This window comes from Papio anubis, chromosome 1, assembly GCF_008728515.1.
Source record: "Papio anubis isolate 15944 chromosome 1, Panubis1.0, whole genome shotgun sequence".
NCBI lineage: Eukaryota > Metazoa > Chordata > Mammalia > Primates > Cercopithecidae > Papio > Papio anubis.
The window spans coordinates 216,017,979-216,045,127 of record NC_044976.1 but is presented as its reverse complement, the minus strand read 5'-3'; the positions used below and the strand labels follow the sequence as shown (position 1 = coordinate 216,045,127).

Sequence of the window (27,149 nt, the reverse complement as noted above, 5' to 3'; positions counted from 1 at the left end):
ACGGTCCACTCACAATCCTTGGGCGGCTGAGCCGAGGCGGAAGCGGAAGTGAGGGAGAAAAGCCGAGGGCTCCGCTGTTCGCATGCGCGGGCTGTAGTGTTTACTTCCGCTTGACTTGGCCCGGACGCCAGGAAACGTTCCACGTGGGATACCGTGCCTGGGGTTCACTGAAGTAGCGGCACTGGGTAGTCTTTGGAGGGGGCCTGAGAGACAAGGACATGTGGATCCCAGTAGCCGGGCTTCCTCTGCGGCTGAGGCTCTCCGCCTTGGCGGGCGCTGGTCGCTTTTGCATTTTAGGGTCTGGAGCGGCGACGCGAAAGCACTTGCCGGCGAGGAACCGCCGTGGCCTGGCTGACTCCTCTCCGCAGCTGTTGCCCGAACCGGATTTCAGGAATCCGCCAAGGAAGGCGTCTAGGTCCAGCTTAGACTTTAAGCGTTATGTAACCGATCGGAGATTGGCTGAGACCCTGGCGCAAATCGTATGCGGAAAACCAAATAGACCTCCACACTTACTGCTGGAGTGCAACCCAGGTGAGTCCTGCTGGATTGCATTTTCTTGGATGTTCATCATTTATTCAAACGTATTGACCCTCGTCGGGGTGCTATTTAAGATACTAGGTTTTTTTGTTGTTTTGTTTTGAGACGGAGTCTCACTGTGTCGCCAGGCTGGAGTGCAATGGGGCGATCTCGGCTCACTGCAACTTCCGCGTCCCGGGTTCAAGCGATTCTCCTGCTCAGCCTCCCGAGTAGCAAGAAGTACAGGCGCCCGCCACCACGCGCAGCTAATTTTCTTATTTTTATTAGAGACGGGGTTTCGCCATGTTGGCCAGGATGGTCTCTTGACCTTGTGACCTTGTGATCTCTTGACCTTGTGACCTTGTGATCTCTTGACCTTGTGATCCGCCCGCCTAGGCCTCCCAAAGTGCTGGAATTACAGGCGTGAGCCACCGCGCCTGGCCAGATACGGGTCTTTTTTTTTTTTTGAAGTTCCTTAGTTGGAGAGATTGCCCACAACATAAGCGTAGAGTCTATATCATTAATGACACCACAAAATATTTCTGTAGCAGTTTGCACTTTACACAATGTTTTGATAAAACATGCTCTTGGATCTTATCATCTCTCCAAAAGAGTTGCAAACCTCTGCCAGCTGAAAAAATGATGTTATCTTATTCTTCCGCGCATTCCCTGTAGACAGTAGCAGGATGCTAAGAACACAAGATTTATAGGCTTTTTGAATAATAATATTTTAAAGCACCATTTCGTATCACAGGCAGTTCTGTTTAGGCTTGACAATCTCTTTGATAGTTAAAGCGTCTGTGTAGTCCATGAGTGAGAGGCTAGAGGCAATCTATTTTATTGTGGTATGTTTCTTCTAAGAGGTAGTGAATCGTAGTGATGAAGTGTGCAAGTTTTGGCCGGGTGCGGTGGCTCACGCCTGTAATCCAGCACTTTCAGAGGCCGAGGCGAGTGGATCCCTTGAGGTCAGGAGTTCCAGACCAGCCTGGAGCCAACATGGTGAAAGCCCGTCTCTGCTTAAAATACAAAATTAGCCGGGCGTGGTGGCGGGCGCCTGTAATCTCAGCTACTCGGGAGGCTGAGAAAAGAGAATCGCTTGAACCCAGGAGGCAGAGGTTGCAGTGAGCTGAGATAGTCCCAGTGCACTCCAGCCTGACGACAGAGTGAGACTTAGTCGCAAAAAAAAAAAAGTTTTGCAGTCACTGACAATGATGTCGAAGCCAAGCTGCAGGCTTTTGATGCTGGAGTGAAATAACTGTATATAATCTCCTGTTTCCTGAAATGTAAAAAGGAGAGTGACATCTACTTGGGGGATGCTGTCAGATTTAACATCAGATAATAACATGTGGAACCTCTAAAGTTGGGTATTGAAAGAGATTATGTTGTTTCTTGTGCAAATAAACTTTTCATTCTGTTAATGCGCCAGGTCCTGGAATCCTGACTGAGGCATTACTTGAAGCTGGTGCCACAGTGGTTGCCCTCGAAAGTGACAAAACTTTTATTCCACATTTGGAGGTATATTTTTAGTTTCTAAACATATGTTATTGTTTGGTTAACTACCTGTAAGTGGTTTAAGGAAATAAAATTAAGCACACAGGTTTTTAAGTAGAATATCTTTTAGGGAGCCGTCTCTGAAATATCTTGTTTATTCCCAGTGACTAGAACACAGTTAATATTCGGTGCTGTTGAATGGCTGAAACATGAGGGGTTCTGAGACTTGTTTGCTAGTTCTAGGTCGGCCACAGCCTGGTTGGCTGACTTTGAACAAAGTGTATAACTGGCATCCCTAGGCTTGTTTCCCCATTTCTGCTAAGCTGCGCTGTGCTCCTTTCTTCTGTGAGCTTGGAATCTAACTGGAGTAAGTGCTAATGTTGGGTTAATGGGTCTATGTGACCTCTAGATTTAGGGTTTCAAAGGCCAGAAAGGTTGGCATGCAAATTAAGTATCTTTTATCTGAAATGCTTGGGAACACAAGTGTTTTGGATTTCAAATTTTTTCATATTTTGCAATATTTGCATATACCTAGTGAGATATCTTGGGGATAGGACCTGAGTCTAAAAATTCCTTTTTTGTTTCATACACATCTTATTCATAAGGCCTAAAGGCAATTCTGTATAATATTTTAAATAATTTTGTGCATTAAACAAAATTTGTATACATTGGGCCATCAGAAAGCAAAGGTGTCACTGTGTCAGCCACCCATGTGAACAATCTGGTTGTTTGACATCGTCATCATCCCTTTTTTTTCTTTTTTTTAAGATAGAGTTTCCCTTTTGTCACCCAGGGCTGGAGTGCAATGGTGTGATCTCGGCGCTCACTGCAACCACTGCCTTCCAGGTTTAAGCGATTCTCCTGCCTCAGCCTCCCAAGTAGCTGGGATTACAGGCACCTGCCACTATGCCCAGCTGATTTTTGTGTTTTTAGTAGAGACGGGGTTTCACCGCAAACCTGTCACAGAAGGTCGGTTGTGGAATTTTCCACTTTTGGCATCATGTTGGCACTCAAAACGTTTCACATTTTGGAGTATTTCAGAATTTTTGAATTAGGGATGCTCAGCGAGTAGTCAGATATAGTTGCATAGAGTGAAGGCATTTTCCAAATAGATTTTTCAGTGATTGTGCTTCTTAAAAAGCAGACACATTTACATAACAATGAAGAAGTGGAAATCCTTTGCATCTTTAGCCAGCCTCTTATTCTCATTCTTCTTCCCTCTTTTATAATCTTCAGCTTCAATTTACGAAACTTATACTTCTCTATGCCAACTTTGTGAAACCATGCAGAATGCCTGTATCCAAAATTGCATGACAACAAAAAATTGTGAAAATGTCTGTCAGATCCAGTTGTTTAATTCTTTTAAAACTATGAGTATTATTGTTATTCTACAACTTACTGTTTTGAAAAGAGTTCAAGTTTTAGCTACGTTATTTAATTGATTTAAATCTGAAGGAGTTCCAAAAATGTGAAGAAAAAAGAACACATAATTGTCCAAAGATTTATTTTATTTTTTTTTTTTGAGACGGCGTCTCGCTGTGTCTCCCAGGCTGGAGTGCAGTGGCGTGATCTCCTCACTGCAAGCTCCGCCTCCCGGGTTCACGCCATTCTCCCGCCTCAGCCTCCCAAGTAGCTGAGACTACAGGCGCCCGCCACCACGCCCGGCTAGTTTTTTGTATTTTTAGTAGAGACGGGGTTTCACCATGTTAGCCAGGATAGTCTCGATCTCCTGACCTCGTGATCCACCCGCCTCGGCCTCCCAAAGTGCTGGGATTACAGGCTTGAGCCACCGCGCCCGGCCAATTGTCCAAAGATTTAACGTCCTGAAATGTGATTCAGTAAACATAGTCATCTGTAGTTTCAACTTGGAAATTAAAAACAAGATAACTTTTATCCTGTTTTGAGGGGAAAAAAAAAAAAGCCTATATTGAAAGGTTAATCTACATGTTCACAACGTAATTAAGATTGTATTAAAATGTTTTTGTTTCTATTTAAAGTTTGTTATTCTGTAACACAGTAGTTGCTGTTTTCTGTAAGATCCTCAAGACTGAGCAACTGAGGCTCATGCCTGTAATCCCAGCATTTTGGGAGGCTGAGGTGGGCAGATCACTTGAGGTCAGGAGTTCAAGACCAGCCTGGCCAATGTGGTGATACCCCACCTCTACTAAAAATACAAAAAATTAGTTGGGCGTGGTGGTTCATGCCTGTAATCCTAGTTACTTGGGAGGCTGAGGCAGGAGAATCACTTGAACCCGGGAGGTGGAGGTTGCAATGAGCTGAGATCGTGCCATTGCACTCCAGTCTGGGCTACAAGAACAAAACTCAGTCTCAAAAGAAAAAAATGTCTTCAAGATAAGAGTTTAATTTTAAAACAGTTGTTTTACTGAAAAAAGGAGAATTTTTGAAACAATAATTGTGGAATATCAATAACAAAATGTTTCTGAAGCTATAAATGTAAGCTCAAGATATAAACATCATTGATTAAATCCAGTCTTTGAATAGAACTAGATTTTTCTCTTTTAAGGCTCTTATTTTCTACTAGCACTAACTTGTACTCAACCCTTAGTACATATTCTCTCACTTTTTAGTAACTGTTGTTATGATAAATTGAAAAGCTATTCAAATAAAATTTTGTGGAATGAATCTGTTTGCCAGAATGAAAAGAGAAGTAACAATAGGTAAACGGAACTCTTGTGGCTCTAAGTCAGGGGCTTAAAGTCGTGCTCTTAGCGGTTAGGATAATGCTTCTGGCCACCTACAGTTTGTTCCTGAAAACTGAAAGGAGTTTCAGTGGTGATAGCTGGGATTACAGGCACCCGCCACCATGACCGACTGATTTTTTTGTATTTTTAGTAGAGACACGGTTTCACCATGTTGGTCAGACTAGTCTGCAACTCCTGACCTCAGGTGATCCGCCCACCTCAGCCTCCAAAGTGCTAGGATTACAGGCTTGACCCACCACGCCTGGTAAATGAGACAAACTTAATGGGACGTACCTAATTTAATGACTAGTAGAACCTCAAGGGTTACTTGCCTTTTCTGTTATTTTCCAGTCCTGTTTTTGAAACCTAGTGCAATCCAGTTGAATTTTCAAATGTGATCTCTCTGTTGTATGAATTGAATTATTTATCCTGGAGCTTTGATTGTTACCATGTTTGAATTGTTGAGTGTTAACTGACGGGTACTAAAGCAAGAATGTATGGTGCCCTCTCAGAACATACAAGTGTGTTGAAGCCATCAAGTGTTCATCGTTTATACATTTTCGTTTTCTTTTTTGAGACAGGGTCTCACTCCTATCACCCAGAAGGTCCATGCATACATCTCATAATATTTTAAGAAAGATGACGAATTTGTGTTGGGCGCATTCAAAGCCGTCATGGGCTGTACGCGGCCCGCAGGCCACAGGTTGGACAGCCTTGCTGTGCATGTCGACTGATAATCATATGCATTGGATGGGTACTCTTTCTTTTAGCTTCCATGACACCACCCTCTTCTGGGTTTCCTCCTTACTTGTATTCTCAATGTCTTGTCATTAGACTTTGGACATAGTCTACCTTCAGGGCTGGTCCTCTGTTTCTCCCTGGTGTGGACCCCTGACTTAAATTACCGTCAACAAGCCAAATTCCCACACATTTATATCGTCGGCCTGGACCACTCCACTGACAGCTTATTCAGGGCTGCAGCTTCCTACCTGACACCTGTACCTGGATCACATAGTGGCATCTCGAAATTATTGGGACCAAATATATATGATTTCCACCCCCAGTCTTTCCCTTCCTCTAGTCTTTTTAAAACTTCCCCTTGACTATCCTGGCTAACATGGTGAAACCCCGTCTCTACTAAAAATACAAAAAACTAGCCGGGCGTGGTGGCGGGCGCCTGTAGTCCCAGCTACTTGGGAGGCTGAGGCGGGAGAATGGCGTGAACCCGGGGGGCGGAGCTTGCAGTGAGCCGAGATCGCGCCACTGCACTCCAGCCTGGGTGACACAGTGAGACTCCGTCTCAAAAAAAAAAAAAAAAAACTTCCCCTTGAAAGGGATTGTTAAAATTTACCAGATTTAAAATTTTTTTTTTATTTTATTTGTTTATTTACTTTGGAGATGGAGTCTCACTCTGTCACCCTGGCTAGAGAGCAGTGGTGCAATCTCAGCTCACTGCAACCTCTGCCTCCTGGGTTCAAGCGATTTCTCCCACTTCAGCCTCCCCAATAGCTGGCATTACAGGGGTGCGCCACCACCCCGGCTTACTTTTGTATTTTTAGTAGAGACAGGGTTTCACCATGTTGGTCATGCTCATCTCAAACTCTTGACCTTGGGTGATCTGCCCTCTGGCCTCCCAAAGTGCTGGGATTACAGATGTGAGCCACCGCACCTGGCCAAAATTTACCAGATTTTGAGCTGGGCATGGTATCACACGCCTGTAATCCCAGACTCTTAGGAGGCTGAGACAGGAGGATCACTTAAGGCTGGGAGTTTGAGACCAGCCTGCGGACATAGTGAGACTCATCTCAATAAAAAATAAGAGGAAAAAATATTTTACTAGATTTAGAAATAGGATAATATTCATAGGTTGAATGCAAATGCTTAAGAAAAACTAGCTGTTTGAATTAATAACTTTAAGTGACATCATTTTAAACCTTAATAAATATTAATAGAATTTTCTGTGCACAGAAACATCAATGTACGCATTAAAAACATAATGCCTTTTTTTTTTTTTTTTTTTTTGTGACTTCAATTTAAGTTTATGGAGTCTATAACTGATTCTTGCCCTAACTACGAAGGTCTCTAGTACTACTGCGAGGTGAGCAAATCACAGCAGTGAGAAGACTGAGGTATATTAGACCTCTTCTAGCAAACAAGGTATATAGTTGCTTCTGTCTTTAGAAAAAGTAAATGAAAATTATGGAGATGAGCTAAGTTCACTTGTTTGGTGGATAACTGACTAGATTCCCTTAGAAGAAAGGTATTCTCTTGAATCCATCTGCCTTTCACTTTCATATTTTAATTGTTTTTCTTTACTGTGAAACATCTTTCATTTTTTCTTCCCGTGACCAAAGCAGATGGCTCACAGTTCTCTATATGAGGCCAACCTTGCTGTCAGAATCTTTGCCCAGTGCTTCAGGTAGCCACTACTAAGCAGTCAGAGAGTGGCATGAAAAGCTTTTGAATAGCTGAAGCCATTATGATAAAGTAAGTGGGGCCAGGTGCAGTGGCTCATACCTGTAATCCCAGCACTTTGGGAGGTCAAGGTGGGCAGATCTCTCGAGCTCAGTAGTTTGAGACCAACCTGGGCAACATGGCGAAACCCTGTTGCTACAAAAAATCCAAAAATTGGTGGGCGTGATGGTATACACCTGTAGTCCTAGCTGCCTGTGGGACTGAGGTGGAAGGATCACTTAAGCCCAGGAGATCAAGGCTGCAGTCAGCTGAGATTGCGCCACTGCACTCCTGCCTGTTTGACAGCTTGTCTCAAAGGGAAAAAAAAAAGTGAACGGATAAATAAAAATTTGTGATAGGTTATTTCTGTTTGGGGGGCTTTTTCTTGGTAATATTATTGTACTTTTGCCACTTTTCAGGTATTAATTGATTTTTACTTCCTCTGTTAAATTTTGGGTATGTTAGTAATATTTTCTTTACATCTTCATGGAGGTAGAAATATTTTTTGTAAAAAGATAATTCAGCTGGGTGTGGTGGTTGTAATCTCAGCACTTTGTGGGGCCAAGGCAGGCATGTCATGAGGTCAACAGATTGAGACCATCCTGGCCAACATGGTGAAACCTGTCTCTACTAAAAATACAAAAAATTGGCTGGGTGTGGTGGTGTGCACCTGTAGTCCCAGCTAGTCAGGAGGCTGGCAAAGGATCACTTGAACCCGGGAGGCAGAGGTTGCAGAGAGCCGAGGTGGTGCCACAGCACTCCAGCCTGGCAACAGAGCGAGACTCTGTCTCCCCCAAAAAAAAAAAAAAAAGGTAATTGATTTATTTTTATCTTTACATTTTATCATTGGGTTTTTGAAGTAGAGTTTTTTGAGTTGTTGCAAAGTATGCTTAATGCTGAAATTTTTTAACATGTTATCTTTGTCTCTCTTTAGTCCTTAGGAAAAAATCGGGATGGAAAACTACGAGTGATTCACTGTGACTTCTTTAGAATAGATCCTAGAAGTGGTGGAGCAATAAAGCCACCCGCTATGTCTTCTGAAGGGCTCTTTAAGAATTTGGGAGTAGAAGAAGTTCCTTGGACAGCAGGTCATTTTTGGAATCTACTAAAGCAAATACCTGGAGTTTGCCATGTTTCTGTGCAGTATAGCTGATTTGTTGATGAAATTTGTGTTTTACTTGTTTATTTTCTGAGATGGAGTCTCGCTCTGTCACCCAGGCTGGAGTGCATTGGTGCGATCCTGGTTCACTGACCCTCTGCCTCCAGGTTCATGCGATTCTCCTGCCTCGGCCTCCCGAGTAGCTGGGATTACAAGTGTGTGTCACCACACCTTGTTAACTTTTTGTATTTTTGGTAGAGATGGGGTTTCACCATGTTGGCCAGGCTGGTCAACTCCTGCTCTCAAGTGATCTCCCCGCCTCGACTTCCCGAAGTGCTGGGATGACAGGTGTGAGCCACTGTGCCTGGCCAAATTTGTGTATAATTTATATTGTATTAATACAATTTATGAGCAGATGCTCTAACTCTGAATATGGCATTTACCTCACCTGGACACAGACAACCAGTTTATTTCCCCAAAGGTCAAGTTCCATGCCAAGGAAACATATTGGGGCTTAGTTTTTATTGAAATAAACTTGAAATTGATATAGTTTGTTAACTTAGTTTGTCTCAATAAAATATGGGCATAGGACAAAATGCTAAGAACTTTATTCACATCTTTTTGCTTATATTTCTAACAGGCGTCCCTTTAAAAGTATTTGGAATGTTCCCAAGTAGAAGTGAAAAAAGGGCACTTTGGAAACTCGCACATGACTTGTATTCCTGTACTTCTATCTATAGATTTGGACGAATAGAAATAAATATGTTTATTGGTGAAAAAGAATTCCAGGTATGTTATTAACAAACACCTGTTTTTTGTTTTGAAAGAGTTCTGTGATTTTTCTCTGAGTATTCTTAATCTGTGCAATTTTAATTTGGGGGTCATGACATTTGAGGGTCTAAGATTGTTTTTAAATTCTGCAGAGTAGTCTTTAGACTCAGGTTACTTTTTCAGTGTACAGTTGAGTGGTTTTAAGTGCATTCCCATTGTACAACCAATACCATCATCCGTCTCCAAAACTTTTCATCATCCCATACCAAAACTCTGTACTCATTAAACACAAACTCTGTGCTTCCCTCTTCCTGCATCCACTAGTTATCTTTATTCTACTTTCTGTCTCTGTGAATTTAACTGTTCTCTTTACCTCATGTAAGTTTACAATATTTCTTTGTGTCTGGCATATTTCACTTAGCATAATGTTTTCAGGGTTCATCCATGTTATAGCATGTGTCAGAATTTCATTCCTCTTTAAGGCTGAATAATATTCCATTCTGGCCAGGCACGGTGGCTCACTCCTGTAATCCCAGCACTTTGGAGGCCGAGGCATGCTGATCACTTGAGGTTAGGAGTTCGAGACCAGGTTGGCCAACATGGCAAAACCCCGTCTTTACTAAAAATACGAAAATTAGCCAGGCGTGGTAGTGCATGCTTGTAATCCCAGCTACTTGGGAGGCTAAAGCAAGAGAATCACTTGAACCTGGGAGGACGAGGTTGCAGTAAGCCGAGATTATGCCGCTGCACTCCAGCGTGGGCAACAGAGCAAGACTTTGTCTCAAAAAAAAAAAAAAAAATACATTGTATGTGTATACCACAGTTTGTGTGTTCATGTATCAATGACATTTAATTGCTTTTACCTTTTGGCTGTTGGGAATAATGCTGCAATGAACATGAGTTTACAAATATCTCTTCAAGTCCTTTGAGTGTACAGCTAGAAGTAGAATTGGTGGATCAGATAGTAATTCTATTTTTAGTTTTTTGTGGTTTTTTGTTTGTTTGTTTGTTTGTTTGTTTTAGAGTCTTTCCCTATTGCCCAGGCTGGAGTGCAGTGACATGATCACAGCTCTCTGCAGCCTGGACCTTCTGGGTTCAAGCGATCTTCCCACCTCAGCCCCCGAGCTGTGACTGCAGCCACATACCACCAGGCCTGGCTTTTTGTAGCAATGGGGTCTTGCCATGTTGCTCAGGCTGGCCTCCAACTCAGGGACTCAAGCAGTCCTCCTGCCTCAGCCTTCCAAAGTGTTGAGACTACAGGCATGAGCTACTGTGCCCAGTCTGTTTTTAGTTTTTTGAGGAACCATCATACTGTTTGTTATCCATCGTGGATGCACCATTTGACATTGCTACCAGCAGTGTGCAAGGGTTCCCATTTCTCCACAGCATTACTGAGAGTCGTTTTCTGGGTCCTTGGTAGTACCTCTCCTAATGGTGTGAAGTGGTATTTCATTGTGCTTTTGATTTGCATTTTCCTAATGATTAGTGATGTTGAATATATTTTTATGTTACTTACTGACTATGTCTTTTAAGAAATGTCTGTTCAAGACGTTTGCCCATTTTTAATGGGTTATTTTATTTGTTGCTGAGTTTTAAGAGTCCTTTATATATTCTGGATATTAATCTCTTTTCATACCTGATTTGCAAATATTTTCTCCCGTTCTATGGGTTGCCTTTTAACCCTGTTAATTGTGTCCTTTGATGCCGAAAGTTTTTAATTTTGATGAAGTCAACTTTGTCTCTTTCTTCTTTTGTTGCCTGTGCCTTTGGTGTCATACGTAGCTCAGCGGTCCCCAACATCTTTGGCACCAGGGACCGGTTTTGTGGAAGACGGTTTTTGCATGGACGGTGGTGGGGATGGTTTCGGGATGATTCAAGTGCATCACATTTATTGTGTACTTTATTTCTATTATTATTACATTCTAATATGTAATGAAATAATTATACAACACACCATAATGTAGAATCAGTGGGAACACTGGGCTAGTTTTCCTGAAACTAGATGGTGCTTCTTGGGGCTGATAGGAGATAGTGACAGATCATCAGGCATTAGATTCTCATAAGGCCTTCGCAACCCAGATCCATCACGTGTGCAATAGGGATTGCGTTCCTGAGAATCTAAGGCGGCTGCTAATCTGACAGGAGGTGGAGCTCAGGCGGTGATGTGAACAGTGGGGAGCGGCTGTAAATACGGATGACGCCTCGCCTGGTCACCTGCCACTGACTTCCTGCTGTGTGGCCCAGTTTCTAACAGGACGTGGACTGGTATCAGTTCGTGGCCCGGGGACTGGGGACCTGTGTCGTAGCTAGTAGATCATTGCCAAATCCTGTGTTGTGAAGGTTTCCTTGCATTTCCTTCTGAGAGTTTTACAGTTTTGGCTCTTGTTTAGGTCTTTGATCCATTTTGAGTTAATTTTGTTTATGGTTTCGGCGTCCAGCTTCATTCTTTGATCTAGTTTTCCCAGTGCCATTTGTTGAAAAGACTATTCTTTACCCCCATCAAATGGTTTTGGCGTTGGTGTCAGAAGTGATTTGACCATATGTGTAAGAGTTTATTTCTGGGCTCTATTGTATTCCATTGATCTCAATATTTGTCCTTAGGCCAGTACAACACTGTCTTACCACTGTTGCCTTGGTAAGTTTTGAAATCAGAGGGTGATTCATCCAAATTTATTATTTTTAATGATTGTTTAGGCTATTTGAGTTTCCTTGAGATTCTATATGGATCTTAGGATGGATTTTTCTGTTTCTCCAAAACATGTTAGGATTTTCATAGGGATTGCATTGAATCTTGAGATTGCTTTGGGTGGTAGTGGCATCTTAACAGTATTCAATATTAAATCTTCTAATCCGCAAACATGAAATGTCTTTCCGTTTATTTGTGGCTTTTGTTGTTGTTGTTGTTTTCGTTTTTGTTTGACACAGGGTCTCACTCTGTCGCCTGGGCTGGAGTGCAGTGGTAGGATCACAGCTCACTGAAGCCTTGACCTCCCAGACTCAGGTGATGCTCCCACCTCAACCTCCCCAGCAGGTGGTAATACAGGCATGGACCCCCGTGCCTGCCTGATTATTGTGTTTTTTGTAGAGATGGTTTTACCACGTTGCTCAGGCTGGTCTTGAACTTATGGGTTCAAGTGGTCCTTCAGCCTCGGTCTCCCGAGGTGCTAGGATTGCAGGTGTGAGCCACTGTGCCTGGCCTCCATTTATTTGTGTTTTTAATTACTAGCTTTTAAGTTACTTTTGGTGCTATTGTAAATGGAAGTGTTTTTCTAATTGTCCGTTGCTAGTGCATAAAAATGCAACTGACTTTTGTGTGTTTTTGTATCCTGCAGCTTTGCTGAATCTGTTAGGTTTTTTTGTTTGTTTGTTTGTTTGTTTGTTTTAGACTGAGTCTCGCTCTGTGGCCCAGGCTGGAGTGCAGTGGCACAATCCCGGCTCACTGCAACCTCTGCCTCCCAGTTCAAGTGTTTCTCCTGCCTCAGCCTCCTGAATAGCTGGGATTACAGGCACGCACCACCATGCCCAGCTACTTTTTTTATATTTTTAGTAGAGATGGGGTTTCACCATGTTGGTCAGGCTAGTCTCAAACTCCTGACCTCATGATCCGCCTGCTGTGGCCTCCCAAAGTGCTGGGATTACAGGTGTGAGCCACAGCGCCTGGCCAGGTTTTTTTTTTTTTTTTCCTTTGTTTTTAAAGAGACAGTGTCTCACTTTGTTGCCCAGGCTGGTCTCGAACTCCTGGGCTCAAGTGATCCTCCTGCCTCGGCTTCCCAAAATGCTGGGATTGCAGGTGTGAGCTGTCACACTCAGCTGAATTTATTAGTTTTAACAGGATTTTTTTAATATTTAAGGGTTTTTTTAATTAATTTTTTTAACTTTAAAACATTAAAAAAAATTTTTTTAGAGACAGGGTCTTGCTCTGTTGCCCAGGCTTGAATGTAGCGGTATGTTCATAGCTCACTGCAGCCTCAAACTTCTGGGCTCAAGTGATCCTCCTGCCTCAGCCTCCCCTGTAGCTGCGACCACCTGTGCGCACCACCACACCCAGGTAGTTGTTGGTTCTTGTAGTGATAGGGTCATGCTGTGTTGTTCAGGGTGGTCTTGAACTCCTGTCTTCACGTGATTCTGCTGCCTAGGGGAGGCAAGTGCTAGGATTCCAGTTGTGAGCCATCACACCAAACCTCAGATTTGAGACTCTAGTTTTAATTCTCTGTCATGGAAGGTCTTCCTGACAACCTTGATATTGCTGAGTGTCATCTTTCTTTTCTGCCCAGAATGTTTCATGTTATTAATCTGTTAATCCGGTTTAACGGAAATGCTTATTTGTCTCTATTGTTGCCCATGCTGGAGTGTGCTGTCGATAGCTTTCACAGGCACAGTCTTCTCACACCGAACCCCCAAACTCCTAGACTCAAGCAGTCCCCTTGCCTCGGCCTTTTGAGTAGCTGGGACTACAGGTGCACACCACTGCACCCAGCTTTTTGTATGTAATTCTAGTTTTCTCTGCTTAAATTTCTAGATGCTATTAAGATAGTACTATTAAGATCTGATAAGATTAAGATTTGTATAATGCATATTTGTATTGCTATGGATTAAGATAGTGGGGCAAAAAATGAAGGGACGATTGGCTCCCCCAGACCCATTTAGTAAATACATATTTACTAGCCGTGGAAAGACAGCGGGGGCCTCAGGACCCTGAGGCTGTGCATAGCATACAATATTAAACAAAGGAATGGCAAGGAGAAAAATAGGAACTACTTTGTTAGATTCCTGCTGCTCGGATTATATTCCAGTGGCCCGTGCCTCTTCTGCCATGGACCTTTTCACACGTGGTTTCTTCTCTCTGGAGTGCCTTCCCATTCATTGAGGTAACTTCGTCCTTTTGGGTCAGCCTTAACACTCGTGTTGTGTTTTAAGAGATGGGGTCTCGCTGTGTCGCCCAGGCTGGTCTTGAACTTCTAGGCTCAAGCAGGCCTCCTGCCTTGGCCTCCCAAAGTGCTGGAATTACGAGTGAGACCCCTTATGCCCTACTGTTGCCCCTGCTGGAGTATGTGGCTCTCACAGGCACAGTCACCGCACACCGAACACCCAAACTCCTGGGCTCAACCAGTCCCCTTGCCTCAGCCTTTCCAGTAGCTGTACCCGGATTTTTGCATCTAATTCTAGTTTTGTTTTCTTAAATGTCTAGATGCCATTAAGATAGTCCTTTTTTTTTTTTTTTTTTGAGACAGAGTCTCACTGTGTCATCCAGGCTGGAGTGCAGTGGCGCGATCTCGGCTCACTGCAAGCTCCGCCTCCTGGGTTCACGCCATTCTCCTGCCTCAGTCTCCCAAGTAGCTAGGACTACAGGCGCCCGCCACCACGCCCGGCTAATTTTTTTTTTGTATTTTTAGTAGGGATGGGGTTTCACCTTATTAGCCACAATGGTCTCCATCTCTTGACCTCATGATCCGCCCACCTCGGCCTCCCAAAGTGCTGGATAACAGGCGTGAGCCACCGCGCCCGGCCAAGATAGTCCTATTAAGATTCAACATTTGTTTTTGATTGATTAAAGATGTATATAACATGCAATTTTTATTTTCCTTTTACTAGAAACTAATGGCAGATCCCCGAAATCCAAGCTTGTATTATGTATTAAGTGTTGTCTGGCAGGTAGCTTGTGAGATTAAAGTTCTGCACATGGTGAGTAAAATCTTTCTATTTAAAAACATTTTTCTTTAGAGACAGGGTCTCATTCTGTTGCTCAGATTGGAGTGCAGTGGTGCAATCATAGCTTGCTGCAGCCTTGAACTACTGGCCTCAAGTGATCCTCTCACCTTAGCCTCTGGAGTAGCTGGGACTACAGCCATGCGCCACCATGCCTGGCTAAGTTTTAAAATTTTTTTAAATATTGCCCAGCCTGGTCTTGAACTCCTGGCCTCAAGTGATCCTTCTGCCTTAGCCTCTCAGATCACTGGGATTATAGCATGACCCACTGCACCTAGCTCTAATTTTTATTTTTTTATAATTTTTTATTTTTTTGAGATGGAGTCTCACTCAGTCACCCAGGCTGGGGTGCAGTGGTTCGATCTCGGCTCACTGCAAGCTCTACATCCTGTGGTTAAGCGATTCCCCTGCCTCGGCCTCCCAAGTAGCTGAGACTATAGGCGTGTGCCACCACACCTGCCTAATTTTTTGTATTTTTAGTAGAGACAGGTTTCACCACATTGGCCAGGCTGGCCTTGAACTCCTGACCTCAGGTGCTCTACCCACCTTGACCTCCTAAAGCGCTGGGATTACAGGCATGAGCCACTGTGTCTGGCCATGGCTCTGATTTTTAGATTGTTGCAGTGTGGATCTTAGCGTATTCTCTTCACTGCTTTTGCCTGAGAATATTCCGAGGTCTTCAGTCCGTGCTCCTTGCTGTTTTTTTTTAAGCTCAGGAATGTTCTCTCATTTGATTTTAGCTTTTGTTCCAATTCTTTTTTTTTCCCCTCAAAAACATTGGAGGTTCTTAGGTGGGATCTCTGATCCTTGTCTGTAGTGTCTGTGATGCTCTCGTCATTTTTCTCCATTCCCAGAATCTCTTCACACTTAGTCTTCACGTCACTGATTCTGCTTTCTGCCCGCACTGTATGTTGTACTCTCAGTACTAGAGTTCTTGCTTTCTCTAAAATTCTTCCTCACCCACTGATCTTGTCTCATTCTGTTGACTTTCATCTCAAGCCTTCTGTCCTGGTAGCTTTCAGCTGGTTTCTTCAGAGAGGCCCTCTGAGGACTTTAGCTTGCAGAATAATGTTTTTGTCTTTTTGTTCCCTTAACACTTGTTTTCAAAGGTCCTGTGTTAGGTTTCGCCATTTGCTAAACTCCAGCGAGGAAAGGTCTTTCTGGCCCTGACATTTCTCAGCGCTTGCTCCACTGCGTATCTGCAGCTGTAGAGGAGGTCGTTGAAGTCCATTCCCAGTGTCTTGCGGGTTTTCCTCCACCGTCCTGGACGAGGGGAAAGCTGCTGAGGCTCGACCCGGCGTGTGGGAAGTGGCCATACCCATTGTGCATGGCTGATGGTGCTTTTCTTCCCCCACTTAAAGTGACATTCCCGGAACTGCTAGGAATTTCACAGTTTAGCCCCAATTATATGTTTTATTCCACTCTCATTGCCCCTATAGTTAATAATAAATTACTGTTTCGACAGTAGCCTTTCAGACCTTGTGTTCAATATTGTTTAGTTTTTTAAGCCTATGTCAGATCTATTTTAACCCACTCTTATTTGGAATTTAATATGGGTATGGGTATGTATAGTTTTTTTTAACAGAGAATACTTTTTCGGGTGGATCGGTTTTTTATTTTGAGACATGATCTCATTCTGTCAACCCAGGCTGGAGTGCACCAGCACAATCCCAGCTCGCGGCAACCTCTGCCTCCCAGGCTTAAGCAATCCTCCCGCCTCAGCCTCCCAAATGGCTGGAACTACAGGCATGCGCCACCACACCCGGCTAATTTTTGTATTTTTTGAAGAGACGGGGTTTCACCTTGTTGCCCAGGCTGGTCTCAAACTCCTGAGCTCAAGTGATTCTCCTACCTCAGCCTCCTAAAGTGCTGGGATTATAGGCATGAGCCACTGTGCCTAACCAGATCATCTTTTAAAATTAATTGCCTTATGCGCAACATTCTGTTACGAAAGATAGATACCGAAAAATAGTGATCCATTTTAAAATTGACCCTAGGTTTTTGTTGTTGTTTTTGGATAGGGTCTCACTCTGTTGCCAGGCTGGAGTACAATGGTGCACTCTTGGCTTACTGCAAACTCGAGCTCCCAGGATCAAGCACTTTGGCCTCCCAAAGCGCTGGGATTATAGGCATGAACCATAGCACCCAGTCGACACTAGCGTCTTTATTTGTGTATTTCCATGTATGTCCTAACATATTCAAATAGTTTGATTAATAGGCTTTTCCACTAAAATAGGGCAAAAAGAAATCCTCAGCATTAATCTAATATGCCTTAAACTGCTGATTCTGACTATGATATGGAAATATTCTGTGGTAAAAATTGTAGCAAATACTTATTTGCATAATTGCATAAAGAGCAAGTCATGTTTAATAAGGAAAAGAAGTACTAGTATTTGGGCAGACTTTTGATCCTCCTCCTCTTTCAAAAAATTAAGGAGAGATATGTGTATTATTTAACTATAACATGTTTTTCTTAAATCCAATTAAACTGACCATTCTCTTATTTAGGCAAGGTGTTTTTTAAGGAAGTAATAATTTGGGGCACTTTGACCAAGGAGAAATAAAAGATGTTGTTTTGCTTTGGTTTTCTTCCCTAGGAGCCTTGGTCATCATTTGATGTATACACCCGAAGTGGGCGGCTGGAAAACACAAAGCGTAAGGTAAGAAGAAAATAATACCTTTTCCTTTTTCTCCCTATGCGACATATTTTGTTTTAAATTTTTTAGGACTATTTGGTAGTCTGTATTTAACTTTCTAATTCTGAAATATCTAGAACCGTTCTTTAAACATATCTTACTACTTTTAATGAATCGGAAGTGTTTTAGAGGAGTTTTATCAGCTGTTATACAATGGATGCTAGCATAGTAGTAGGCTTAAAAACAGAATTTAAGTTCTCTTCTTATCTCTTTTGAAATGAAGGTACATCTCAAATTTGGAAAATAAAATCATTTTAATATGCATCTAATTTGATTAATTAGAATCAAAATTTTATGACTTATTAATCGATTAGAAATTTGTGATATTCGAGGTCAAGAGATCCAGACCATCCTCGCCAACATAGTGAAACCCCACCTCTATTAAAAATACAAAAATTAGCCTGGTGTGGTGGCGCACGCCTGTAGTCCCAGCTACTCAGGCGGCTGAAGCAGGAGAATCACTTGAACCTGGCAGACAGAGGTTGCAGTGAGCCAAGATCATGCCACTGCACTCTAGCCTGACGACAGAGTGAGACTCCCTCTAAAACAAACAAAAAAAAAAATTGTGATATTACTACTTTTATTACATGGTTGAATTCACTGATAGGGACTTCTTGATTTTTACCCAGGAGTTAGGCCTTTATTTTTGTTCATTTTTTAATCTTTGTATGTAAGAATCAAAGGGACAACGTTATAGTTCTCCATTTAGTTTATCTCAGGGCTAGTTTTGAAATTCTAATAAAATAGCTAACGTTTCACAAAATTTTTTGACTCAATTCAGAAGTTTTACTTTAGAATTAGATACCTGTCTTTAAGGTTTGGAGCTTAAAAAAAAAAAGAATTAAATGCTAACGATGGCCTAATCTCAGCATAACAGCTTAGTCTGAAGACCCTGTTGGCTTGCTTATGTTTTTTTCTCACACTTGCCACTAAAGGAAAAAGAAAGTTATCAGTTTTCTTTCATTGATGTGATTTTAGAGTGATCAGTCATCATTGTGCTTTTAGTTCTGTTTGACTATTTATACAGCATATTTATGTGGTCTCAAAAAACACAATAGGAATAATACATTTTTGTCTAATACAGTACATTTGGATGCTATTGGGGACTTATCCAAATATTCCACAAATGAGCAATCCTGTGTATAACAAAGTTTCTCAGTTTTTCAGCAAGAAGATGAAAAGCTTGAGTTTTTCGGTCAAGCTTAAAAATACAAACTTGGGCCGGGCGCGGTGGCTCAAGCCTGTAATCCCAGCACTTTGGGAGGCCGAGACGGGCGGATCTTGAGGTCAGGAGATCGAGACCATCCTGGCTAACACGGTGAAACCCCGTCTCTACTAAAAAAATACAAAAAACTAGCCGGGCGAGGTGGCAGGCGCCTGTAGTCCCAGCTACTCGGGAGGCTGAGGCAGGAGAATGGCGTAAACCCGGGAGGCGGAGCTGGCAGTGAGCTGAGATCTGGCCACTGTACTCCAGCCTGGGCGACAGAGCGAGACTCCGTCTCAAAAAAAAAAAAATACAAACTTGGCCTGGCGTGGTGGCTCACTCCTGTAATCCCAGCACTTTGGGAGGCCAAGGCGGGTGGATCACAAGGTCAAGAGTTTGAAACCAGCCTGGCCAACATACTGAAACGCTGTCTCTACCGAAAATACAAAAATTAGCTAGGTGTGGTGGCGTGCACCTGTAGTCCCAGCTACTCAGGAGGCTGAGGTGGGAGAATCACTTAAACCTGGGAGGCAGAGTTTGCAGTGAGCTGAGACCATGCCATCACACTCCAGCCTGGGTGACAGAGTGAGACTCTGTCTCAAAAAAAAAAAAATGTGTTTGTGTATGTATATACATATATAAACTTTTAGGGTTGAAGATGAAATAAGCAAATGTCATATTTTATGACAGAATTTATTTTAGATATTTCACATCTATCTTTGATGTCATGGTGCTCATATTGTTATAAAAGCAGTTTGAGACATTTAACGAGTTTTTAGAGCCTATCATTTCTATCCAAGTTTTGTTTGAGACTTCTACTTTTTAAATATCCAATTAAAAATGTTAGTCAATAACTTTTTTTTATCCTTTGCATCTGATGGTGATGTTTTATCTCGAATATAGCAAGGACTCAATATATGTTAATGCCATGTTTGGGATTTTTTTTTTACTATTAATTTTTATTTTTTTAAATTTTTTAATTTTTTCGAGGCAAAGTCTCATTCTGTCGCCCAGGTTGGAGTGTGATGGCACAATCTTGGCTCACTGCACCTCCACCTCCCGAGTTCAAGAGTTTCTCCTGCCTCACCCTCCCGAATGCTGGGATTACAGGCATGCTTCACCACGTGGGGCTAATTTTTGTATTTTTAGTAAAGATGGAGTTTCAACCATGTTGGCCAGGCTGGTTTCGAACTCCTGACCTCAGGTGATCCGCCTGCCTCGGCCTCCCAAAGTGCTGGGATTACAGGCATGAGCCACCACACCTAGCCTTTTGTTGTTGTTGTTAAAGACAGTGACTCACTCTTCTCCCAGACTGGAGTGCAGTGGCGCGATCATGGCTTACTGCAGCCTCAAACTCCCGGCACTCAAGTGATCCTCCCACTTCATCCTCCCAAATAGCTGGGACCACAGGCGTGCACCACCTCGCCCAGCTAGTTGTTTGCTTGTTTGTAAAGAAGGTGTCTCCCTATGTTGCCCAAGCTGGTCGCTAACTCTTGGGCTCCAGCAATCCTCCTGCCTCAGCCTCCCAAAGCGTTGGATTGCAGGCGTGAGCCACCCGGCCTCGTGTCTGGGATTTGATTTTACCTACTTAGATGTTAGTAAGTGTTACTGTTTCTCGGACGTTGGCCTAAGACTCTGGATCAGACGAAGGGTGTTCTGCGCCTCTCTTCCTGTGGATCCTGTGGAGTGGTTTGATAGGGCTCAGTTGGATGACTTGCATTTAGTGGATTTGCTTTACAGCTGAGAAGTACAGAGCTGGGGGATCCAGGTCTTTTTTTTTTTTTTTGAGTTAGGGTCTGGCTCTGTCACCTAGGCTGGAGTGCAGTGGTGTAATCTCGGCTCACTGTAAACTCCACTTGGCGGTCTCAAGCATCCTCCTCTCTGAGCCTCCTAAGTAGCTGGTGCTACGGGCATGCAACACCATGCCATGCCAATTTTTGTACTGTTTGTAGAGACAGGGTTTTACCATGTTGCCCAGGCTGGTCTTGAACTCCTGGGCTCAAGCTATCTGCCCACCTCAGCCTCCCAATGAATCCATCTTTCATAGCAAACATTAAGCAAACCTGCCCTTTTGTTTTTTTAAGATAGAGCCTGGCTCTGTCGACCAGCCTTGAGTGCAGTGGCATGCTCTCAGCCTCCACCTCCTGGGTTCAAGCCATCCTCCCACCTCAGCCTTCCAAGTAGCTGGGACTACAGGCACACACTGCCACACCCAGCTAATTTTTTATTTTTTATAGAGATGGGGTTTTGCCATGTTGCCCAGGCTGATCTTGAACTCCTGACCTGAAGTGATCCATGCCTTGGACTCCCAAAGTGCTGGGATTATGGGCATGAGCCCTGCGCCCAGCCATAAGCCTGCTCTTTGTCCTGGAGAGAGACACTATCTCCTCCCTCAAGGTTACTCATTGCAAACAACTCTGAGAAATGGCCCAGGTAAAGACCAGTTAGGGCTTTGTGTGCTTGGTGTACACAGTTAGAAAATGTGGGCCAGGTGCGGTGGCTCACACCTGTAATCCCAGCACTTTGGGAGGCCGAGGTGGGCAGATCATCAGGTTAGGAGATCAAGACCATCCTGGCTAACACGGTGAAACCCCATCTCTACTAAAAAATACAAAAAAAAAAAAAAAATTAGCCAGGCAGGGTGGCGGGCGCCTGTAGTTCCAGCTACTCCTGAGGTTGAGGGCAGGAGGATGGTGAACCGGGCCTTAGGCTTTCAGTGAGCTGAGATCACGCCTGCCTCCGGCCTGGGTGACAGAGAGCAAGACTCGATCTCAAAAAAAAAAGGCAGGCGTGGCTCAGCCTGTAATCCCAGCACTTTGGGGAGGCGAGGCAGGCGGATCAAGGTCGGAGGTCGAGACCATCCTGGCTGTTTCCCGTAGAGCAGTCTCTACTAAAATATAGCGAGGCGGGGGTGGCGAGCCTGTAGTCCCAGCTACTTTGGGAGGCTGGGAGGCAGGAGAATGCGTAAACCGGAGGCCCAGACTTGCAGTGAGCGAGATCGACACTGCACTCCAGCCGAGCAAGACTCCTTTCGAAAAAAAGAAAAAAAAAAGGGCTGGGCTGGTGGCTCAAGCCTGTAATCCGGCACTGGGAGGGCCCGAGATGAAGGATCCGCGAGGTCGGAGATGCTTGAGAGACCTGTCCTGACCCTGAGTGAAAACTCAGTCTTTTACAAAAAGTACAAAATACTAGCAGGCGTGAGTATGCAGGCGCCCTATGATCTAGCTACTCGGGAGGCTGAGGAAGGAGGGTGGTGTAAACCCAGGAGGCGGAGCTTGCAGTGAGCTGAGATTGCACCACTGCCCTGCAGCCTGGGCGACAGAGCGAGACTTCATCTCAAAAAAAAAAAAGGAAAAAAAAAAGAGAATGTGAAGACACTCAGGGCCTGTGGTGATTGTGTCTTTCAGCAGGTAGCTTGAAGGAAGAAGCGAGCGATGTCTTACTCTGGCAATATTTTGTGACTAATGCAATTCATTTTTTCTTCTCTCCAGGAAGTATTAGAACTATTACAACAAAATCTGTATCTTATTCAAATGACTCCTCGTCGAAATTTATTTGCCAATAGCTTAACACCTATGAACTATAATACATTTTTTCACTTGTTAAAGCACTGTTTTGGGAGGCGCAGTGCTACTGTGATGGACCACTTACGGTAAGTGAAAAGAATAAAAGCAAGTATGAAAGTAGCAATTTGATGTACGTATTCTTCTTTCATCTTAGAGGTCTACTTTTTATATCTTGATTGACAGAGTGAGGTACCATGTTTTCCCTCATATTTCTTCAAGATAATTTGTTCTCCCTAGTGTACATTTTGAGGAAAATATATTTTTCCCATAATCTCTCGGTGAGTTTCATTTATTTTTCCTTCTTTGAAAAAATGCCCAGGGATGCCTACAGGCTGTTTTGTCTTTTGGAGAGTATAGGCCTAGCTTTATCTTACGGGAAGCACTAGCAACTTACCACTAGTGGGGTGGAGAAAAATCAGCGTTGCTGGAGACATGCCCACGGTCACCTCTCATTGCCTGTCTTCAGTGGTGTAAAAGTGAAAAACATGTTTGTTGTTGTTGTTAGAGACAGGGTCTCGCTGTGTTGTCCAGGCCGAAGTGCAGTGGCACAGTCTCAGCTCACTGCGGCCTTGTCTTCCCAGGCTCAAGTGATCCTCCCACCTCAGACTCCTGAGTAGCTGGGACTACGAGCATGCACCACCACGCCTGGCTAATTTTTATATTTGTAAAAATATAACATTTTTTATTTATATTTTGTGTTTATAAATTGTATGCCATTTTTTGTAGAGATGCGGGTTTTGCCATGTTGCCCAGGCTGGTCTCAAAATCCTGGCCTCAAGCAATCCACCTGGCTTGGCCTCCCAAAGTGCTGGTGTCACAGGCATGAGCCACCGTGCCTGGCCATCCGTGTAATTTGTATGTAGGGGTGACGCACACACCTCTGTCAGTAGTGCTGGGGTCACAGGCGGGAGCCACCATGCCCAGCCATCTGTGTAATTTGTATGTAGATCCATGTAATTTGTATGTAGGGCTGATGCATACCTCCCTGTAAGTTGTGCATTGTGCCTTGTCATCAGCAGCCCATAGTCATTCAGTCTTGCCAGAGGATGGGTAAAATGTTAAAATAATTATTTTAACTAATTTGATCATTTAACATATAACTCTTGAGCTGTTGACCAGACAATATTTATCTAAAAATAAATGTTAAAAGTGGCAATAGCCTGGGTGCAGTGGCTCATGCCTGTAATCCGAGCACTTTTTGTGAGGCCAAGGTGGAAGGATCACTTGAGGAGGCCGGTAGTTGGAGGCTGTAGTGAGCCATAAACTCACCACTGCACTCCAGTGTGGGACACAGAGGAAGTTGACCTTGTCTCTTTAAAAAAAAAAAAAGAAAGAAAGAAAATTGGAGGCAGAGAGCGCCAACAAGAGTTTGAGACGAGCCTGGGTGACAGAACAAGACTCTATCTCTAAAAAAAAGGGGGGGTGGGCGGGGTAATAGACTAGTAAAAGGCAATAGACTAATAAAAGGCAATCTCTTATTTTTTCATCTTGCCACCTTGTGGTGGCTATTTTCAATGAAAATACCAAGAAAATAGGGAAATAAGGAATAAATGTTGTAAATCATGGTGCAAAATATTAAAAATGCTCCTGGTAATCTCAATGAACTAGAAACATGTTACTGAGATTCTATTCAATATCAAAATTTGGAATTGAACAGACAAGAGTCTCACTCTGTTGCCCAGTCTGGAGTACAATGGCACAATCATAGCTCACTGCAACCACAAACCTCTGGGCTCAAGTGATCCTGCCTCAGCCTCTTCCCTGAGTAGCTGGGCCTGTTATGCCCACCACTATGCCCAGCTAACTTTCTACATTTTTTGTAGAGATGGGGTCTCTCTCTGTTGCTCAGGAGAGTCTTGAACTCTTGGGCTCAAATGATCCTCCCACCTCGCCTCCCAAAGTGCTGGAATAACAGGTATGAGCCACCACACCCAGCCCAAAATATTTTTTTACAGTTGTTGCTGTGAGAGGCTTATCGATGGTTTCTTGCTAAGCTGATATACAGTTATATACCTCATATTATGGTATATGATACACCTCATTGATTCTATATTGCATATATATTATATAATATACCTCATATATATAATACCCCGTAATGAGGTAGATTCCTCACACCTGGTTTCAGTCAGTGGCAGACCAAATGTACAATAGTGGTCCCATAAGGTTATAATGATGCTGTATCTTTTACTGTATCTTTTCTATCACTCATCATTGTGTTACAGTTGCCTACAGTGTTCAGTACAGTAACATGCTGTGCAGGTTTGTAACCTTGGAGCAACTAGGCTATGCCATATATCCGAAGTATGTAATGGGCTGTATCACATAGGTTTGGGTTAAGTACTCTGTAAGATGTTCAAGCAACAAAGAAGTCACCTAACAGGGCATTTCTCAGGACATTCCTCCATCATTAAGCAGTGCATGACTGTATAAGGAAGTTCGCTGCTTTATAATTTATTTACCAGTGATGGTTACATCAAAATGTGAAAAACGACTGCCTCTTGGGAAACTGCCAAACAGCAACTTCTGCTGTTCGTAGTTACTGAGCTTTGACATGAACCAAAAGAAGTTAAGAATATTTTTTGCAGAAAGGAAAAGGATGAAAGAGGTAGGCATAATAATTTTTGAAAGGGTAATGATTAAACTAGAATTTTGTGTAAAAATTGATTAGAGTATGTGAAAGCCTAAACCTGCTATTAACATTTTCATTGTAGGTTAGCTATGAAACTTTAGAAATAAACATAAAGTTATTGGAAGTTCTTAAACTAAATAAGATTGCTCATATGTAAGTTATGGTTCTTTTTTTTTTTTCTTCTTATTTCAATAGCCTTAGGAATACAAGTGATTTTTTTGTTTCATGGATGGATTGTTGAAGTCTGGGCTTTTAGTGTACCCGTCACCCAAATGGTGTACATTGTACGCAGTAGGTTGTGCTTTATCCCTCACCCTCCTCCTCTCCTCTTCCCTGCTGATTCTCCCGTGTCCATTACAGCACTCTGTATGCCTAAGTTTGACATTTTAATTTCGACTTAGAAGCCATTTCTGTCACCATTAAGGGATAGATGCATGAAAAAGAATTAAGCACTTTTACTTTGTATTTCTTTTGCAGTTCATTGACTCCACTTGATGCAGCGGATATATTGATGCAAATAGGAAAAAAGGAAGATGAGAAAGTAGTTAACATGTACCCTGAAGACTTCAAAAGACTTTTTGAAACTATAGAGTCTTCCGAAGATTGTACTTATAAATGGCTGTATGATGACACCCTGGAAGATATGTAGCACCTGGACTGTCGTTTTTGGTGGAGCAGTTTATTTACTTGGAAACTATGACATGAAAACCAAACTTGAAAACTCCCATGCTTTCAGCAGAAGATAACTGTTCTTGTTTTGCACAAGCCAGGCAGATCATTTCTCCTAAGTTATCATTGGCATATTGGATGAAACAGTGGCTGCTATTTTATTCACAATTGAATAAAATGAAAACTTCAATTAATTATGGATTTGATCAGATTGAATTCATTTTCTTTCAGATTCCTCTTTAAATATTTCACTTTTACTGTTGCTGACGTTTGCATCTTCTTGAAGAGCAAGAGTCTGTACATTATTAAGCTTAGAAAGTAAACAAAACTGATATACTGATTTGCCTTTCAGTTTGTTGAAATGTATTGTCAAATACTGTACAATGAAATTGTTTAAATTGTAATATGATTTAAACTTTTTTAGAAATTAAAATATTTTAAATAATAAGATTTTGTGGTTTCTTTTGGTCTCTAAATACTTAATGAAACATTAAACTGACCCTAATTTACTGCATTTTAGTTCTGTCATGTAGAGTTTATAGTTTTGGTGAATAATTCAGTGTGTATTAAAAAAAGTCTTCTGCACATTTGTTCTATCAAGAAAATTCATCTGAATTTGATTATGTGAACCTAAATGGAATTCATGTGAACGTAAATGGAATTAAGAATGTTTTCTTGGCCGGGCACAGAGGCTCACGCCTGTAATCCCAGCACTGGGAGGCCAAGGCGGGTGGATCACGAGGTCAGGAGTTCAAGACCAGCCTGGCCAACATGGTGAAACCCCGTCTCTACTAAAAGTACAAAAATTAGCCCAGCATGGTGGTGGGCGCCTGTAATCCCAGCTACTCGGGAGGCTGAGGCAGGAGAATCACTTGGACCTGGGAGGCAGAGGTTGCAGTCAGCCAATATTGTACCACTGCACTCAGCCTGGGTGACAGAGCAAGGGCGCTCGGTGGGAATGTTTTCTTGCCAGGAATGGTGGTATGCACCTAATAGTCCCAGCTACTCAGGAGGTGGAGGAGGGAGGACATCTGAGCCCGCGAGGTCTGAGTCTGGGGGAGCCATGGAGTAGGAAACCCCCAAAATACTTTGCCAAACAGCTGGGCATGGTGGCAGGTTCCTGTAGTCCCAGCAGCTTGGGAGGCTGTGGTGAGAGGATCACCTCAGCCCAAGAGTTCGAGGCTGCAGTGAGCTATTATTTATTGTACCTGTGAAGAACCCCTGCATTGCAGCCTGGGTAACGTAGCAAGACTCATCACTTAAACAAAAAACAGTTAATAGGGTGGGCCAGGCATGATGGCTCACACCTGTAACCCCAGCATTCTGGGAGGCCGAGACTGGCAGATCACCTGAGGTCAGAAGTTCGAGACCAGCCTGGCCAACATGGCTAAACCCCATCTCAACTAAAAATACAGAAAAGTACCCAGGCACAGTGGTGCGCGCCTGAAATCCCAGCTACTCGGGAGGTTGAGGCAGGAGGGTCTCTTGAAGCCAGGAGCTGGAGGTTGCAGTGAGCAGTGATCGTGCCACTACACTCCAGCCTGGGCAACAGAGTGAAACTGTCTCAAAAAAAAAAAAAAAAAAGGAACTAGAGCGTAAGAATGAAGTAAGCTGAGGAGTATTTTAAATAAAGCTCCGAGGGA

General features: G+C 43.1%; 1 protein-coding gene across 1 annotated transcript; it reads left to right on the top strand.

Moving 5' to 3' along the window:
- The first annotated feature begins 76 nt into the window (after positions 1 to 76).
- On the top strand, positions 77 to 25,954 carry TFB2M (transcription factor B2, mitochondrial). The gene is made up of 8 exons (XM_003893667.4): positions 77 to 531; positions 1,943 to 2,031; positions 8,098 to 8,251; positions 8,903 to 9,051; positions 14,626 to 14,715; positions 17,337 to 17,399; positions 22,131 to 22,291; positions 25,315 to 25,954. The coding sequence occupies exons 1-8, from the start codon at positions 219 to 221 to the stop codon at positions 25,484 to 25,486; spliced, it is 1,191 nt and encodes a 396-aa protein (XP_003893716.1). The 5' UTR covers positions 77 to 218; the 3' UTR covers positions 25,487 to 25,954.
- Positions 25,955 to 27,149: the final 1,195 nt, after the last annotated feature.

Bases quoted from the DNA above. Each gene is read 5' to 3' on its own strand.
- TFB2M (XM_003893667.4), top strand. From the start codon at position 219: ATGTGGATCCCAGTAGCCGGGCTTCCTCTGCGGCTGAGGCTCTCCGCC. The intron at 532-1,942 runs GTGAGTCCTGCT...TTAATGCGCCAG, and splicing joins ACTGCTGGAGTGCAACCCAG to GTCCTGGAATCCTGACTGAG. The intron at 17,400-22,130 runs GTAAGAAGAAAA...TCTTCTCTCCAG, and splicing joins TGGAAAACACAAAGCGTAAG to GAAGTATTAGAACTATTACA.